At 41.6% G+C, this 19,044-nt stretch overlaps 1 protein-coding gene across 18 annotated transcripts in view; it reads right to left on the reverse strand.

Annotated features, from left to right (window-relative positions):
• Window positions 1-19,044, reverse strand: part of LOC110988633 (inositol polyphosphate-4-phosphatase type I A-like) — a 69,781-nt gene that overhangs the window by 39,230 nt on the left and 11,507 nt on the right. For 12 of the 18 annotated variants that reach the window (XM_022252353.2, XM_087133252.1, XM_087133255.1 and 9 more), the window contains 4 exons: window positions 18,303-18,434; window positions 10,227-10,325; window positions 7,548-7,672; window positions 4,381-4,675 (listed from right to left, as the gene is read on the reverse strand). In XM_022252353.2, coding sequence (XP_022108045.2) covers window positions 4,381-4,519 — 139 coding nt within the window. In that variant the 5' untranslated portion in view covers window positions 4,520-4,675; window positions 7,548-7,672; window positions 10,227-10,325; window positions 18,303-18,434. Of the gene's footprint in view, window positions 1-4,380; window positions 4,676-7,547; window positions 7,673-8,682; window positions 9,036-10,226; window positions 10,326-14,737; window positions 14,875-14,995; window positions 15,014-18,302; window positions 18,435-19,044 lie in introns of those variants that run through there. The other 6 variants (XM_087133256.1, XM_022252352.2, XM_087133254.1 and 3 more) reach the window with 5 other exon arrangements.

Here is a 19,044-nt window from a genome sequence, read left to right on the forward strand (position 1 = left end):
CAACTTTTGGGTCAAGTGCAAAATTCAATTTCTTGCACTACTGTCAGATAAGTAACCCAGATGAAAGAGAATACTTATTGGGCATGATTGGCCCATTTTTATCACTGGAAAAAGAGTCCTGGCTGGTTAAGAATTAAAGGAATGGCAGGTGCAACCGTTGAGTAGACTGCACAGAGATGTAAACATGGAAATGTTCCAGTACATTCTGCAGTGCATCTGGGTGCAATGCATAGTCCAAATCTGTCCATGATTATGCCCATGTCAGAAAGTATGCTCACAATGAAGTCAGGTTAAGTCAGTTCTAGGGACCATTTTGACAAAAATGCAGACAAGAACAAAATGGCTCAAAAACAGCCGGAAACCTCAGAACAGGCAATATAATTCCATGATCATGATGTTCAGACTGGCAGCTTTTGTTGCTATGCAAATCTACAAACTTGGCCCTAAATTAGACAGGGCAGTTTCTCAATGTGTATGTTGAATAGCTCGCAAGTAAAAAGTCAATCTTTGAAAACTCACTGATGGGCCTCTTACAACTGGGATATTAATCAAAGTGCCTTGGAGGGGAGTTGAACATTTAAAGGCTGCAATTTGGACGAATAGGTTGGACTTGGTGGAGTATTTGTCAGGTATGCTGAAGTCGCTGGTTCAAATCCTGCTTCGATGAACTTTTTTTTTTAACTGACAAAAAATGTTGCTATGAAGTGCACCAGCATTTCCCCTTCATGATGTATATCCTACATGTAATCTCTGGATTTTTCTGGAGGAAATTTATCAGATTTTTGGGCCAGCTTCAGAAAAATTTAAATTGTCTTCACTAAGCTCATTTTATCAGGCTCACTGGTTTACAGTTCCACATAAATACCAAAGAATCTTTAATTTTATTACCAAAGAATTTTAAAATTCATTATCAGGAATTTGTAATCAGGTATTCACAACAAGACGTGCACACTGAGAACTAGATTTTTTGCCTTGGTGGTGCTTTGTCCTTCAAGTCATTCCCCCCTCTCCCTGTCTCTTCACATCCCCATCTGCTCTGCATTGTCTTTTCCTGGGGAAGCTATGCTTAGGGGGTGGGTAGGGAAGGGGCTTATTAGGACATTGTTCCTCTTAGTGTCAGTTAAGGTTAGCTCGTTCCGGGGCTGGCGGAATCTGCTAAGGGCTCCTGCAAAGTCAACAAATACAAGAGCAGCCTGGCTTGACGAGGCACACTCGTGAATGCTTGGATATCTGCTACACACGTCACAAGTTGGCTGACGGTGAGGTATGGGGGGGGGGAATGTCACAACCAATACCAATCATGATGCCAGGCATTGTGGGAGAGAATATGGAGGTCACATGATGACCCAGATGAAGAGCTGAACTGAGTGGCAACACTTGATCATCAGATACTTTGGGAGAAGTCAATATCCAAAGAAATGAAAAGTTAACAAGAGTAAAGAGAAAAGGCAATTGAGTGACTTGAGATCAAGACTACCATTTCATTGCCAAGGGGCTGTAATTAGTCTTTCATTTCACCTGCTTTTTTTTATCCCAAAACACACTCCATAGCCCATAATCAACCTTTTTTGTTTTCAACAAATACGACATTTATGTAATTTCTGATGTTCTAAAGACCCCTTGGCTAAAGAATGTTTGGCCCTTTAATTTCTTCCACAGCCAAGTCTACTGCTCCTCAGCATGGCAGAAAGCAGAAAATTAACAAGGCATGTGGTAAAACACTAATGCCCTTCACAATATCTGTTTAAACCAAATGATTCTGACAATTTGTTTCACAAATACATGTATGCAGTCCAAAAAGGCTTTTGTTGTTTGACACTACTAAGACCATACTTTTTCTTCTGATCTCTACTTCAACAGCGATTTACTCACACCATGTACTTCACAAAATGACCAATTGTTCAGAGATTACACATAAACACAAAATGCCATGCAAGTTGTCACCAGGAACATCAGCTTGTCCATGAAAATGAAAAAGATTGAGGTGTTGAGCCATTTCTGCTCAACACCCTTTATTCTGATCAGAGGTGACTGCAGGAGGGAAGCAATCTTAAACTGGGGTGATAATGGCCAGATGAAAACAACTGTTTTTTCCTCAGTCCAACACCTGTGTTAAGTATATCCCTCTGCTTTTTCTCAAGGATTACCTCAGTTAATTCTAAACATCCTTTGCCTGGGTAGCATGGCCTACATTTCTGTTTTGAGCTAGGAAAGTACAAGGAGGATATATTTCCTTTTGGGCACATCTGGTGTGATTAGTGGAAAGCAAAGTCTAAAAGACTCCTGAAGAGGATGGGCTCCAGTTGGATTTCATTGGTCTGAAAAGTGAGAGAAGGAGTTTTGGTTCCACTATCAGGTTCTGTTGGATTAAGGAGGCTTCCTGTTTCTCGTACTTGAAAACCAGTATACCTAGCTCAAAATTCTATGTCTGTAACCCTTGAAATGTCTTGCTTGTGGCTTTAATTATTTTATGCGGCAAATCACTGTGGATTGAAGCTCACTGCAGTTTGTGGCTCACAGCAACTACCAATGTGACCGTGGCTTGTGGTTTATAATGGCTTATGACACACATGAAGATAATTATGCATCTTAACCACTCAGTGCCGGGCAGCCCCCTAACAGAGACATTGGCTTTATATGCATGGCCGGGGTGCCCGAAATCGGAAAAAGGAACTGGGCCTTGTAACAAAAGACTGGGAATTGCCAACATTTTTCAGCATAAAGTGTTGGCATTAGCGGAGGTAATTTTGAAACAGTATACCACTGTTTGAGGCATTCAGTGCCAACGGATTATCAATGGGGACAAAAGTGCTTGAGTGCTCCAGCACTCCAGTGATGAGTGATACAGTAGTGCTGCACGCTAATCTGGCCGCATGTATAAAGACACCACTGCCACTTCGCAACACACTGGGCCAATTTCGTTAACAAAAGAAATTATGCAACACTGCACAATTGTGGGCTCTCTATACCTTAGGCTTGGCTGCAATACCAGGGCATCAATGGAGGTGCCTGTCAGATTAGAGAGCCACCAGACAGTTATTTGTGTGGGTGTAAGCGTCCAGTAAATGAAGTTATGAATTTTTGAAGAATTTGAAAATGAAAAATTACCCAGCAAGTCATCCCGCATGTGCAAACTCCACCCCACAGGAAGTGGTTAATGCAGCTCGGCGCTCAAGGTAGCCTGCATCATTTCAAACTTTATGGTGGCTTATGATTCACACTATCTGGACTCATCATTACATCAGCTTGGTAGTATACTTGCATTGATCTTATTTGCCAGTATGTATAATTACTGTCATGTACTTTCCTCTGAAACAGCATCCAGTGAGAGCACAGCATGATTAGACGCACATGGGTATGGGAACAGATTCCACAATTGAATTATGTGCTCGCATTATGTTTTTGATAATATGTGTTAAGTGTGTGTCAAGTACAATCGGATCACAGCCTGTGATAGGATGAGATGCGACAGAGTTCATGGCTGACGCATCGAGCATCAGGTCTCACATGGGCAAAGCATTCCGTCCAACGCCTGGTAAACGCGAATGCATGCGACATGACACATACCGCAATTTACAACCCCGACTGCTTTGAGAATGGAGGCGCCAGCCTACCCAAAAACCCCTGGTCCACCACCTCCCTTTGAAAATGTGTGTCAAACCATGCTCTAACTTTTGGCGTGCGTATGGTGTTTTGGGTAAAAATCAAAGAATACAATAATGAAATGACTGACATATTTAAAGACCACCTCTGCTCTTTAAATATTTAAAAGATTGATTAACCCTCCTATGCAAAGATGCATTCTTGACGCAGTAGTCCCAGCAGTCAAATCAGTCAAGTGACATATGATATGTCAGTGTACTGTACAGGCAGAAGTAGAAGGAATTTTGGACGGTTTTGATGGTTACAGCAAAAGGAGGGTTAGTGTTTGAAAAGTCTGACTGATAGCACGTAAGGCATCAAGGTATTAGAAGAAAAAAGAGAATATCGCTGTCAGCTAAGGATGGCTAGAAAGCCACGGCTGTCCACCCGGACTAGTTCGGGCTCACGTGATGCCTCATCAGTCAGCCTAGTATGCCAGTACTGCCAAAGACAATGGCTCTCAAGGATAGGACTCACCAGCCACCTGAGAACCCAGATGGAAATAGATGCCTTCACATCAAGCAGGCATCATACACATAACATGAGGGATAGCAGAGAGAGAGAGTACATGTTCTAGAGCACTGAGATGGTTAGACTATGGCAACGATATGGTACAATCAGCAATACACACACCAACTAAAACCATTTCAACTTGGAAGGCATTGTGTTTCCTACTACTCATGCAGGATGTGAGGTTGGGCATTCAGTTCAAATAAAATCAAGCCAAAAAAAACTCACTTTCGCCTTTTTTCCTCCAACCGCTTGGGACAATCTTCATGTACAGTGGGCCTTCCTTGGAGAAGAACTTGGCAGGCTGGACAGCGATGATCATCAACTCCCGCCAGTTGAGGCGCATAGATCGGCCCCCCTTCAACATGCTGCTGCCGCCGTAAGGGAACAGCAGGGCATGCTGGGAAGGGGCAGCAACTAGTCGCTGCTCCTCAATCACGGCCGTCGTCTTGCTTGCAAGTCCCTGGTGAAAATCTTGGCAGGCTTCACGTGCTAAGAGATGCCATTATTTTTTCTATCATACCTGAGAAGGGGGAAAGAAGATTTCAGAGTACCAAGTGATTATAAATGTGTACAAAAACTTCAGTGCTGAAAGGTCTACAGTTAGAAGCACAAGTCATAATTTCGTCTTCAAAAGCATGTCAGTTACAGCTGTCGTAGCTACGAAAATGTGTCAGCGCAATACCGAATGACAACAGATAGCAAACTTTAACAACAATTTCCAATTTAAAGGCTGAAATGAAAACAACATTGGTATTCCACTACTATTCTAACAACCTGAAAAACTGGAAGTTTACCAGAAAGAACAAAAACTCAACTGGTTGCATTATGTAGATGTAAATCCTGCCTACGCATGACAAAAATTCAGATGTCTGCACTCTTAAATTTGAGGCTTCAAACTACATGTACAAAATTCACAAATGAAGGGCTAATGATCTTGAAACTTGACACCTTTCACTGCACTGATGAAACAAAGCTTTAAACTAGAGCATGAACATGGATTTTATCTGAGCCATGTGTTAAATGAAAAAAAGAAAGAAAAAAGAAACAAAAGCTTCCTTTGTGCATATTGCTAGACCTCCAAGCGAAGTCAGTTTCCTCTGCATCGGTTTTCATTTCACTCCCATTTCTTCCGTACGATTCTCGGGGCTCCCGGGAACAAAATCTAATGCTGTAAGATCGGCCCCAGCGGGGGTTAAACCGGAGCCTCTGCAGGTGAAAAAGGCAAAGGGAAGGGGGACACGGGGAAGCCCCACTGAGCAAACCTGACCGCCCATCCGGGGTAAGAGGCCTGGGTAAAGAGGTCAAACTTAATTTGTCGCAAATGCCAGGGCGGCCAAAAGTGGGTCAAGCTCAAAGCAACTACATCCTTGTCATTTTAGTCTCAGTGCGATTTTCAATGCTTAGCCTTAGATAACACTTTTGCAATTTGCATCCCAGGCAGTGCATGAAAAATAGGCCCACATGAATTCCATGCAGTTTTTTGTAAAAAAGGTCTTAGTGGACAACATGCTCGTCGAAAGTAATATTCTTTATTGTACATGTACTTTCATTCTAGAACAAGCAAGGTTGCTCCATGCTACACCAGGATTAGTTCCAAAGAGTGGCACAGACAAATGACCCTGAATTCTGGGCAATTTTGACTGACTATTTTGACAAGCCTTTGATCTTATTGATCACACACTCCTGATCAATAAATTTTTGCAGTTAGGGGTGAGGGAGTCTGTTATTCCATACAATCAGATTTTATCTGATTATATGACAACTAAGGGTGGCCTCCCATAGAGTACAAAAGTAGGCCCCTTGGATTTTGAGTATTTCATTAATGATGCTGTTTAAAGACTACAGCACCAAGTTCCATTCAAACCCCAGAATCGCAACAAACACCATGAAGATGATAAAAACAAGACCAATTGGCTCTAATTTACAGAAGAAGATATAACAGAAGGTATTAAAAATATATAATAACATAATAACAGAAGATATTAAAAAGCTCAGCTGTATTTTTAAGACACTGGGAACTAAAAATAAAAAAGGGGCAATTCATGATGCAATGTAGTGCATTGTGGGAAATAGTGGACAAATTCTATTTGCCGGCTGAGTATTAGAACCTGACTTAGTCCAGATGATTGTTTGTTGATGTAGAAGAATTAGGAGTATATTGTAAGTTTCATACAAAAACAATTGTTTCTTCTTTATGCAAATGTACATCGTTTAGAAACATTATATGACATGCCCTCATCTATCCAAATTTCCTCAAGTTGTCTACTGACATTCACTCAAAAGTAGAAAGTCGATGTTTTTTGTCGACTGTAAACTTAAAACATGGCCTCTCTGTGTGGATATTGAATTGTCCATATTGTATAATTAGCAATATTTTTAAGGTAAGGCCTCTACATTCTCACTACTTCGAGGAGAGCTTTTACTTAGCTTGTGCATCTGTTACACATGTAATCTCACAATTTCCTCCCAACATGTTCTCAGACTCTGTGCCAAAAATGTTGGCTGCAGTCAACTTAAGAAACCAAACCCTAACACACTGCCACAACTTGATATTCCGCACAGATGTAAAACGGGGACAACTTTCCTAAAACGCAATTACCCGTGACAAAAACAGAAGATGGTATAAAAAACATCCTCCATAATAGGATACCAAAGAGTTATATTTGCTATTCTTGCAAACGGCCAAAAATAAGAATTGAATTTCCTGACATGGATCAAACTCAACAGCTCACATTGACTGACAGACTCAGCTCTTTGAGTCATACATGTTAGTGTGATCACTAGGTGACAAACTGGTAATTGCTACTTCTTTGAACAAAGAACAACTTCGAAAGTTAAGGCATACAATGTACAATTGAATAGACCTATGTATGCCTGTGACGTCATATTAGAGGGTAATTTTTCTTCCTTTTGGATGGGCTTGAGTATAAATTTGTGCATTCATTGTGACTAAATTAAATTAAAATATAGCTTCTGACTCCACCTTAAAGCATAAGGTCTATTTTGAAAAAGTATATCAGAAGAAAAACCATTCTCAACAGTAAACAAGAGATTGGCTTTGGGCACTGTTTAAATTTGTGCACATTCTGATGAAACTTGGTTGTGCATATAGTTAGGACCATGGCATAACACTGATGCATTGCTGGCCCTCCATGCTGCAGATGATCCCACCTACAGATGACTTGGGGGGAGATCAGACCCACAACTTCCTGCTTACAAGCGCAGTTGTCTTAAGTACTCAAGCACTGGGCTTGGCTGATGGCACTTGACTGGTGAGACCTCCACTCAGGTTAAGAACAATTCCCTAAGCTTCTCTTCCTGCCCTTGTACCATTAAACGAAAAATAACAGCCCAGATCTGGTTTTTTTTTCTGAAAATGCACTGATACTCACCGGTCAAGAATTCTTTCCAATGATGTGATGCAAGACAAAAGTTTAGGTGATCCCCACAGAACTTGGGTGAAGGATGAGATTTGAGGGGCTGCTCTATTGTGGATGATTTTAGTTGGCACTCTAATCTGTAGAAATGAAACAAAAAAAATCAAACATAACTAGTTATTGTTTTGATGAAAAATAGAATATGCAACATATTTTTGAAAATGCTTCACTGGATATCTGAAACTAGTCACACCAAAACTTGCTATCCAAGTAAATTATTTTCCACTGAATAAAGTCTATTTACTAGTTACACTGTAAAAACGTGTTATTTACCAGGTTTAAAACGTTCATATTGCTTGCATCATGACTTGGGATGAAGTCTCTGGTCAAATGGTACATGTGAGTTGGGCAAGCTTTGACACTAATGTGTATATCACTTAACAGAGGTAATAGGACAACATGCATTTGGAACACAAAAACTGAGCTACTGGTATGTGTACATATACGTATATTACATGTAGAGTTTGATAGAACACTTTAAAGCCCACAGTCAATCTTTATGACTCAGTCAAAACTATATTTCCATTGGTGTGGAACTGTGTTTCAAGTGGTGTGGCCAATAGGACGAGCATTCAGTATTAAAGATACCAATGCAAGCCAACGTTTACACATGCTCATTTGCAATAAGCATTCGGCAGACAGATTGCACATGACATGCACATGCATTCAGTCTATGCACGAAGCACCATCAAGAATTTGGCAGACAGATTGCACATGACGTGCACATGCATTCAGTCTATGCACGGTGCACCATCAACAATCATTAACACAAGAACATACAAAATTTGTTTATTTCTTCCTTGCAAATGTGACCAACAATCTTCACAAGTATCACTACGAACATCTAACAAACAAAACACAGAACATCTAACAAACGAACGCAGTGCACTAACAATGAGCATCCATTGTTAGTGCACTGTGCTTCTTTTGTTAGATGTTCATAGTGTATTAATCTCAAGTGGAAATGTCCCAGTACTTTGAAAGAAAACAGAAATTGAGGGCATGTTTAAACTCTCACTATTCAGAAAGCCAAAGACATAAATCATATCAGAGTCAGCAGTTTTATCTGACATGCCTTGATCAGACTCACCTGTTCTCCACAACCAACCAGCAGCAATGCTCTTCACCAAACACTCAACCACAAAATGTTCCAGAAGCACACACATTTGCAACAGCATCTGTCACTCAAGCCAGCTTTCTGTAACCCACGTCACACACAACTGTAGCGTACGTGACTCGGTTTGCGACTGCCTGGGAAAGAGACACACTGTTGCAGCACTGTGAAGCCAGCCAGTTGGTTGGTCGGTCGGTTGGTCGGTCGTCAGTTTGAGGGGGCCACAGCCTACTATCACCCCACGGCTCTCTGGGAAGCAAGCCCCTTGTATAGGTCAAGGATTAGCCTGCCTTAATAGGGTGGACATTCCAGGAAGTCTATTAATTACAGACAAGGGAGGCCAAGACAAATCCTGGGGCTGCTGCAGAGACGCCACTTATACCAACGCGAACATCTTCCTGCTGAAAGGAGCCCACTTGGGCTCTACTTGGAGGGCAGTGATTTCTAAGCATGATTCATGCTTTGTAATCGTGTTAACATCAAACATCAGCACATTTGGTGGTTTTTTACCTTCTGTGCGCAAACTGGTACAGATGTTTTGCAATCTGGCAATTCTCAGTGAGATCAAAGTACTTTTGTCTTCACAAAGTGATCAGATACTTGATGCAAAGCATATATTGAATTCCAAGGGGTAACACTGAACAGTGAAATCAGTTCAACAGATGCACCCGGGAATTTCACCTGGGAATTACCGGTATGTGTGCTTAGAGCAGGGGTATGACAGCTTAAGTGCTTGAATATGAAAATGCTGCTTTAGTTTTTCATGAGCTCAATCAAAATAAAATTCATTGGACGGATCATAGGTTTTCTGTTTTTGGTTTTTTTTTCCAACAAACGGTGCTCTAATTTCATGACTGATGATTGTATATTGTTTGTTCTTAGATGTACTAGAGTCTTTCCAGCAATTTTTTGGACAAGTCTTTCATTGCAAAACCAGTGTGTCATACTTAAGAAGGTTCATGCACTTTCTTTCAACTCATGAAACAAGGTGAATGTTCATTCACATTGCTTTGTCAAGAGGCTTTAGAAAACGCAACCACACCCTCCTCACAAAGGTACATCCATGAACACGTGCAAAGGTGGCTAAGCTGAACCCACACCCACGCACCCTCTTCTCCAAGGGGCTCCACTCACAAAAACCATGCCCAACTCACAGCTGTCCAATCATATACAAGGCCTGATTGATGATGGGTGTGCAAACCAATGCAGCTGAGGTGTATCAGTGGTACAGAAAGACATCTGCTGCATGATGTACATGTACTTTGTAATCCTGCATGCTCCACCTGGAAACCTGTGGCTTTGGATGCACTTACATGTAAGTATCGGATGTGACTTTACCTTAATTGTGGTACTGTCATTGTACGTGATACAGTGAGGTTTTTGAAAGCAGAACAATGATAAGACACTCGTCAAAATAACTACTCCAACAGACCAAATTTTCTGGTATCTACTTACCCCAAGCACAAATGGAAATTAAGAAGTTACCAGTAAACTTACCAACCTTAATAAAGTAAACTTACACTTTTTCATGACAGATGTTGTGAGTCAAATACATGCAGAAGTTAGATGCCAAGTTGTGCCACTCTCTGGAGCTTCATACAAGACTGGAATGTGAAGTTCTAGAACAAAAAGAAACAAGTACATATACAATACAAAATCAAAATCTGACCATTCTGTGCATGAGTTTAAATGTATCATTAGTTAAATTTGATTACAAAATACAACACATACATGTGTACAGTGTACGCACGTGTGTACATGTTTATCTCACCGATCACCATTCTGAACATTGCTGTGTCAAGCCAAAGATGCCTATTAGCCTATTTTAAGTATGACGAACACAATAGGAGGGCGCTATATCAAAGTGGGTACATCTGAGCAAATGCACAAGATTTTACCCAAATCAAACAGTACCCTCCATTTGTGTCCACTGTACTTCAGATAGGCTTACAGTCTAGGCGCCTCTTGGATAAGACTGTGAATACACTGAACAGGTGGAACAGTGGATTCTGCTGTTTGGGTGTAACAGTTTTGTCAGGAAATGTTTTCAGCTAGGTTTCAAATGAACCTTCCAAGTAACACTGATATTTTCATCACTTGATGTTTTGATTGCTTTTGTATGACATTCAAATATAATGTCACACAGTGAAGAGAAAGGAGACAAGTTTTCCCTTATAAATGCTTGCGTACTTGTATATTTGTCTTTTTTGGTACATATATTGAAACTTTGCCAAAACATGTGCGTATATAAGGCTATTTCCCTTACTCTAATCAACGAGACCAACCTACATCTGAGTGAACTTCACTTGCCTTCAACAAATTAAACAACCTCATGTTATTAAATGCACTTGTTGTTGAAGGCTAATGCAAAGCTTAATGCCTTAATCTCATGATGGAGGTTCATGAATTTGGGTGCAAAGGCAAATGACCCAGTTTTCTCTGCTGATTACTCAGTGATAGACAAACATGTACATGTATGTTACATGTGCATGTCAAACCACTGTCAATGGATGTGAAATGGCGGATTTGCTGAAAGACACCATATCCTGATTTTGACAGCGTGAAGAGTGTACTGTTTTCACTGATCTGTCCAAGAGTAGCATGTGGGGGGAGTGAAGTAAAAAAAGGGGGTTTCCTTCTAGGTAAACTACTGAATTTGATGAATAAAATACTCAAGTACTAGCAGTCAACACCTCAACTGTCGAGGACTATGTATCATTTGCTGATTTCTTTCTTTTGAGTAAGATCTTACAAGAGCAGTGACCAGTGATGAAAGATACAAATACAATTTGTCTTTGTAAAATGTTGAATAAATAGCAACCAGTCTTGAACAGAATGACACATGTACGGTAACTCTCCATTTTACCCTAAAAAATAAGAAATTGTGGAATTACTCTTTGATCCTAACTCCGTTTTTACAATGAACTACATGTACGTTGTTGGCTACATGTAGAATTTGTCAGTTTCACTGGTCTTCAGAATACTACTGAAAACTCACTGGTCTTGAGAATACTTTTCAACTGACATTACAATCGAGTCTCCAAACAAGAGCCAATACAGTGAGCATACTGACCTAAAAATGACCCCAATCCACACCCCACCCTCTAGCCAAAGCTGTCTTCCGCTCACCAATTGTTCCCATCTCCACACTTTCCTCTCCCCTACTTCTCTTCTTTTGTCTCCCGATTCCCAAGATAAGGCCTTCCCTTCCTCTGCCCTGTGCTCGGTTCCGGTAGTGAATGTTTGGCTGGACAGGTTGGCACAGCTCACAGGTGCCTCACCTCTGACTGACTCAAATACTCATTCTGGGATTGTGCTTTCAATGATTTCATCGGAACCAGGTATGTATACATGTATACCCGTACCAGTTTGAAATGTATACATGTAGCTGAATACCTGTAGAACTGTGTCCACTTTTAATCAATGATGATGCATGTTGATATGCATTATGTTTTTCATGAGTCAAACAAGAAGCATGCGAAGATGATTTTGACGATGTAGGCCTACACAGTATGCATACACTATAGGGCATGTTGAGGGGGCCCAGTAAACTGTTAAGCTTTCTAGTGATCTACAGCAATGGACATGTACAGTAAGCATATCTCATGCATTGGTGATTTCCAACAGTTTCATAAACACACAATTGCTTGCAGAAGCATGTGTGGAGGTCAACCACGTGTTATATTGAGCTTGGCCACTGTACATGGCCAGTAGATTAAAGCACTCTCTGCCAATTTGATGTTCCCGTATCATGCCCCAGCCATGCTGTGCTCTATGAAATTGAAAACATCCAGAGTTTCATTGGAGGCATTTATTCTGGAGGGGTGTAAACACAATTCCAGTTTTGACAGTGCTCAGCCAATCAGTAGGCCTACAAAAAGCTGTGCTTCCTGTACAGTAGTAAGCATGTATCCATGTAGTAACTCCCCCACCCCCCTCAAGACAAGGTTCTGGGTTCCTGTTAAGATTCATTGGGTATCACAATCAGGCTCCAGTATCTGGCCTCGTATCACAGCCCCATCTCAGTCTACATGTAGTTTTAAGTCATCAGTAGATCAGGATGTGGGAAGCTGTGAGCTCTTCACTCAAGGGAGAAGGATTCTGTCTGTGGTCAAAGTGTATTCTTAATTTTGGTAAATTGTTTTTTTCCCCTACCTAGGCTGTGACCTACACTGGAAATCTAATTGATGCCAGCACTGTCCTAGTAGACTGGATTTTCAGACCTTGCCTGACCACATGGGGTTTTCCAGCATTACCTAGGGAGGCATGGACATAACTCACACTGTCTGTGTCTTCCATAGCAATGCCTTGGGCAGAGCAGCAACAGGGGTCAATCACTCAAAACTGGTTTCCAGTTCATACCTGACCAGACCAAGCTTTATACCTGTGGGTCTAGTGTTGGCAGGTGTATTTTTTTTTCATTTCAGCAGGGTTCCAAACCCACATGAATGAAGCTAGTTCTCAGTTTCTGCCTTTGTGGTCATCCCACCAAATCCTTCAGTGAGACAGGTTTTTCCTGAAGTTTAGAATCTCCTCAAGTCCACAGGTAATTGATTTTCTGTTTTGGCCTCACACTAAAATACATACGAGGGCAAGTCAGTAAAAATGTGTTATGTACCAACTGATTGATTTCTTGAACTTTTATAATTTAGTTGGTATATATATAATCCTGGATTACACAGTGCGATTTGCATAATAACGACGCCCTCCTGACATTGCTCAGAATTGGAGTAAAAATGGTAGGCAATTTGAATTATGAAATAAAGGTCTACATCAAGATTCATACTAAACTTGATCTATAGAGGTGGGTAGCCGTGTCAGTCAGGTAGAATACAAATATAAAGAATCAGTAGCACTTTAATGACTAACTATTAAAGTAAAACTCTGCATGAGCTTTCGTAGCTACAGCTACTTCATCAGATGCAATGAAGTGAACATCATATGACAAGGTTTATATGCTGGTCATTAGACAAAAGGTGATGAGTCACTGCTGTAGTGTGACAGAAAGCCATGGTCCCTGTTAAGCCCTCCATTGATGCAGTCCAGTTTATTGATGATCTTTTGTTCAGCTGCTTTTCTCTGCATCCTGTTCTTGAATGCCCTTTGTTGTACTGCAACTGTTAACTGGCTGACTGAGTGGCCTGGGAGGTTGAAGTGTTCAACAACAGGTTTTTCTGTGTTTTTGTTCCTGATATCAAACTTGTGGCAATTCATGCGTTGCCTTAGGGGTTGTTCAGTTTGTCCAATGTAGACAGCAGTAGGGCAAAGTTTGCAGATTATAGCATAGATAATATTGGTGGAAGTGCATCAAATGATGAGTATGTGGCATTGTTGGGCCCAATGATATCCATGTTGGTATTTATGTGTGGGCAAAGTTGACATCCGGAGCTGTTGCAAGGGGTGGTACCATTGTTGGCAGGCGGGGTGAGGGAACTGCTGACCAGATGGGCTCGAAGATTGGGAGGTTGCTTGTAGGCAACAATTGGTTTATTCTTGAAGATTTGCTTCAGGGTTTTATCTTGAAGTATGGGGTTCAGTTCATTAATTATGCATACATGTACATGTAGCAGGGGTTTGAGTGCAGGGCTGTATGTGGCAACAAGAGGGATCTTGTCTGGGCTGTCACGTGGTTTGTACTGGAGTAGCTCATCTCTGGGTTTGGATTTGGCTTTGGTGATTTGTTCTGCAACTGTTCTGGGGCTGTAATTCAAATCCAAGGACGATTTTTGCAGTTGTGCTAGGCGGTTATCTCTATCTGTAGGGTCAGAGCAAATCTGGTTGTATTGCAGGGCCTGGCTGTTAACTATAGATCTGGTGGTATGAGGTCGGTGAAAACTCCAGGCATGTAGGTAGCTATTATGATCCGTGGGTTTTCTGTAGACCTGGATGAAGCTTGAAGCTCTGCGGGCATAGGGTCGGAGGATACCAACCACATATCCTGATATACCTTCCGTGATGGTGCCAATTCCTGAGACAATTGGCCGGCCCGGGTTGCCTTGTTTATGTATTTTTAGGAGGAGGTAGAACGTACCTGGTTTGGAGTTGTTAGCCGTCACACTCTGGATTTGTTGTCGAGTGTCTGCCGGAAGTGTGCTGAGTAGGGATTTCAGTTCCTCTTTGTAGGTGGATGTGGGGTCGTTGTCTTGAGGCTCTGTATGGCGCGACGCTCTGCAGGGGTGAGATTGTACCTTAGTTTGCATTGTTTATTGAGGATCTGAGACTGCATATGGAAATACATCTGCCAACCCTACCAATGATGACAACATCGTAAATCTCTCAAGCTACGCACCCACTAGCCCGGAACATTCAGCGTTGTCTTGAGGCCTGACGTTCTGCCCATCTGTACCTCTCAAAGTATCGCTGTGTGCCAATCTGGAGGCATTCTTTAGACGTCTCCGCCTAAAGAAATATTTCCATGACAGAAACCAGTCCTCCGGTACAGCCACCAACACCGACGAAAGGTCAACGCAACTCACACAGCCACGAAAAAATTTCATGTGGACTCCCCCGGAGGACTGTAACCCCAAGATGGATCTGTACATCAGTTGCTTCCGTAAAAGTGTACTAAACTTGATCGTGGAACCACAGAAATGTGCACTGATTCATTGAAGACTTATGTGGCCAAATGTAGCTATTTCTAAATGGATGGCATGTTCTAGAGAAAGCAGGGAGGGTGTGAAAGATGACCCCAAATCACAAACACCTGCTTCTGCTTGCATCCCAGAAAAAAGTGCACACGGTGAAAGATCTAATTGAAAATGATGGAGGTATGACCTTTGAAGAGAAAGCAACAACAGTCAACATTTCAAAGGGAAGTGCATGCAAGATTGTGGCAATTCATCTGCAAATGAGGACATTTTGTTTTGAGTGGGTACCTCATATTCTTGGTGAGGAGCAAAGGAAAGAGAGTATAGATGTGGCAAAATATGTGCTTTACAAGTATGAACGTGCCGCTGACAGATGGATGAAAAAGACTGTAAGCGGAGTTGACACATGGCTTTCCTTTTTGCAACCAGAAATTAAAGGACAGCAAAAAGTTTGGGTGCCACAAGGAGGGGATAAAATGACAAACGATTCAAGAGTACCAAGAACATTTTGTGTATTATTTTCTTTGATGAACACTACACAGTGACCCAGATACCCATCCCAAAGATGACATGTACTTCAGTCACTGGAAAGCAAATGCCACTGAAGTACTGCCAGAAAAATGGAAACACTACATCAAAAGACTAGTTCTGCCAGAAATACAGAAACACTACATAAACAGACTCCCCAAAACATGAATGAAGCAAATTTTCATGCATCAAAATACATCTAATGCTCCTGCTCACAGATTTGCAGTCATACAGGACTTGATCAATACAAATAGCATCCGCAATGCCATATTGTAGTCTCCCACATCCACCCTATTCCCCGACTTGGCACCCAGTGACTTTTAGGTCTTCCTTAGACTGAACAAGCTGGGAGGAAGGTCATATGACAGTAGAAGTGCTTGGAAGCGCAGCTTACCAGTGTCTGAAGACGATTCCAAAAGAGGACTATCTGCAGGCCTTCAAGGAATGGATTCGGAAATGTCAAAAGTGTGTGGATGCAGAGGGGAAGTACTCTGAGAAACTGTGACATTTCACCTCTCTTCTCCATCTTAAACAATCAGTTACAATTTACCAGTAGTTTCATAACATTCTGACTAGCAACAATGTTTAAAGGAGCTGGATGAAGTGGTTCTGAGCTCAGCTTCACACATTCCACCCAGATGTACAGGGGGCTCCAATACCAACTATAGCCTATATATTGTGGTTTGTTTTTTTACAAATACACAAGCACTGTGAATTAGGCTTGGATTACTAGGGTTAACATTTCAATTGCATTTGCAGTGTTTCATGTTTTCCTTGTCTCTCACTGAAGGGGCTAGGTTGATGAAGCACCGGTACATGTAGTACTTTCCTCAGCTTCCTGAGGGTGAGATCCCTGTTAAGTGCCTCTGCGTGGTGTGCTTATCCGACTCTCCAGAGAAAACCGCAATAGTTTGATGAAGTGGTACTTTCCTCCTGGGGGGTTGGTGGGGGGTAAAATGGGGGGGGGGGAACCGACTGTACATGTATACATACAGTATGTGGGGTTTCTCTGCCCACACACCAGACAGTATTTTGATGAAGTAGTGCTGTCTTCCTTTTCCTGGATTGTGAACTTGGCTCCAACATCCCACTAGGGTCACCAGCTGTTTTGGATTTCCCAGCCCCTACCATTAACCTTGTTTCAGATCTTCCCTCTCCGATTCACTGAGAGATCACTCTGGCATACTTGGACTTCCTCAGCTGTGAACCGGGGCCCCCCAGGTCCACCTAGGTCAGCATGTGTTCTTGGTTTCTAGATGCCTTCACCAGCCAGGTGGGCTTCCCTTCAGATCCTCCCGGGATTCTCCAGGGAAGTCAACTGCCACAAGGGGACCATTTTTTTTTGCACTTCCTCATGCAGGATCTTCACAGACTTCAGTCCGGCTTTAATCAATATGGATTATGTTTCTGGTGCACGGACCATGTGTGCTTTGTGTGCATTCCTTTGGGATTCTCTATGGAAGCAGGAGGGCACTGTGGTTCCAATTTTTCAGCCTTTCTCCGACTGTGATCTACCGGTGTCTATCTTAACGAAACCTGGAATTGGTTTCTTTTCTCTTGAGTAGGCCATATGGGAATCCTTTAGATATTCACTAGGGATTCAACAGGGAAACAGGTTGGCTCTGTGAACCTATTCTCTCTCTATCTCTCTTGGCTAATGACCCACACTCACTCCAATCCTGTTTTTCCTCCTGTCATTTACGATCCATGCATCCATGAGCTTTCACTGATCTGCTTGCGGTTCTGTTAGTAAACAGATTGGAAAAGTGGACCGCCGCACCATCTCCCCCAACTGTGAATTTCAATTCACAACTCCTGGCCCTAGATTAGTTTTTTCCAGTGCCTACTCTGGGCAGGAGGGCTTAATTTTTGAGACCCTTGAGGTGCTGCATGCAATGTCACACAGACACCAACCCGGCAACAGTACTTTGTTTTTAAATATCAGGTTGTGCACAAGGAAGACGATCATTTGAGACAAGAGTAAAAAAAAAAGAATAATTAAACATGTAGAGTGTGGTTCTCCTAAAAGAGAAAATATGTATATTTTAAAGGGCAAGAATGCAACATCGAACTTGAGCCATGTTCTAACATCTGACACTCGACTCTAGCTGTCCTAGCAACCAATACATCCCCTAAGAGAGAATCTGACACACCAGAAGAAACTGGCAAGTTGATACTGACTTGATAACGTCAAGGTCAAAGTTCATGCCACTGAAGTTGCTGTTTGATGTTTAGCAGAAACTGTGCCAACCTTTGTATGGACTGCACACAAAACTTTTACATATTTCCCAGAGACTTCCATTAAAACGTTATGCAATATTGACTTCCGGTCTATGTACAAGCATTACCAAATTACATGTAATTCTCTCAAAATCCACTTACTACTCCATTGATAATGCAAAGGAAAATTAAACAAGCGTGCATCTCTGATAACAATTGCACACAGACATACATACAAAGCACAATGTACACATTTCTCACCTCTTGATTAATCTGCTCGTTACTCCTGTTGTGACACTTATGTGGCACTGTCAATTTTCTTCACTACATCTCACCACTGAGGACGGACACAATCTTGGCTGCAAAGTACATACATGTTCAATACGTCATTTCCTGTTAAATGAAAAAAAAGGGACAAGAAATACATTTTCATGGACACTCAAAATAATGAGCATACATGGCATCATATGCTATGAATGGATGTGTAGTATTCAAATAGATGCAATTTTCCAGTTTTTATGCAACTACATGTACCATGTACTTGGCAAAGTTCTGACCTCTTTATAAAAACATTTTCCTGCCAAGTTTTGATCTCAAGCACGGTACAGTGTTTATGTACCCTATTTCCTGAAATCTGAACAAACATAACAATGTTGGTTATACTGCCCTTTATACGATGTGTCCTGTTCAATACACACTGGGTACAGGTCCTAATACAGTCAAAATAATGTAGGTACTTCCCTGTGGGTAAATACCATGATAGCAGCCATGGAGCTGAACGTAAAAATGGTGCTGAACTTGTGGCTTCTCTCTCTTTGTCGAAAGTTATTATCCTCGTGTGTTTACTGAAGTGCCATGTACATGAATGCATGTGCAGTTGTCACTGTGTAAAATTTCTTAGTAAATTATATATGTGTAAATTGTGAGCAAGTGTATGCTACAAGAAGGCAGGTACAATGTGAAGAGGGTTTAAGCAGAAAAAGCAATGGAAATACCTGACCTA

Source organism: Acanthaster planci, linkage group LG02 (assembly GCF_054643075.1).
Source record: "Acanthaster planci isolate LZ-2023a linkage group LG02, COTS_SCS, whole genome shotgun sequence".
In the NCBI taxonomy this organism is placed as follows: Eukaryota; Metazoa; Echinodermata; class Asteroidea; order Valvatida; family Acanthasteridae; genus Acanthaster; species Acanthaster planci.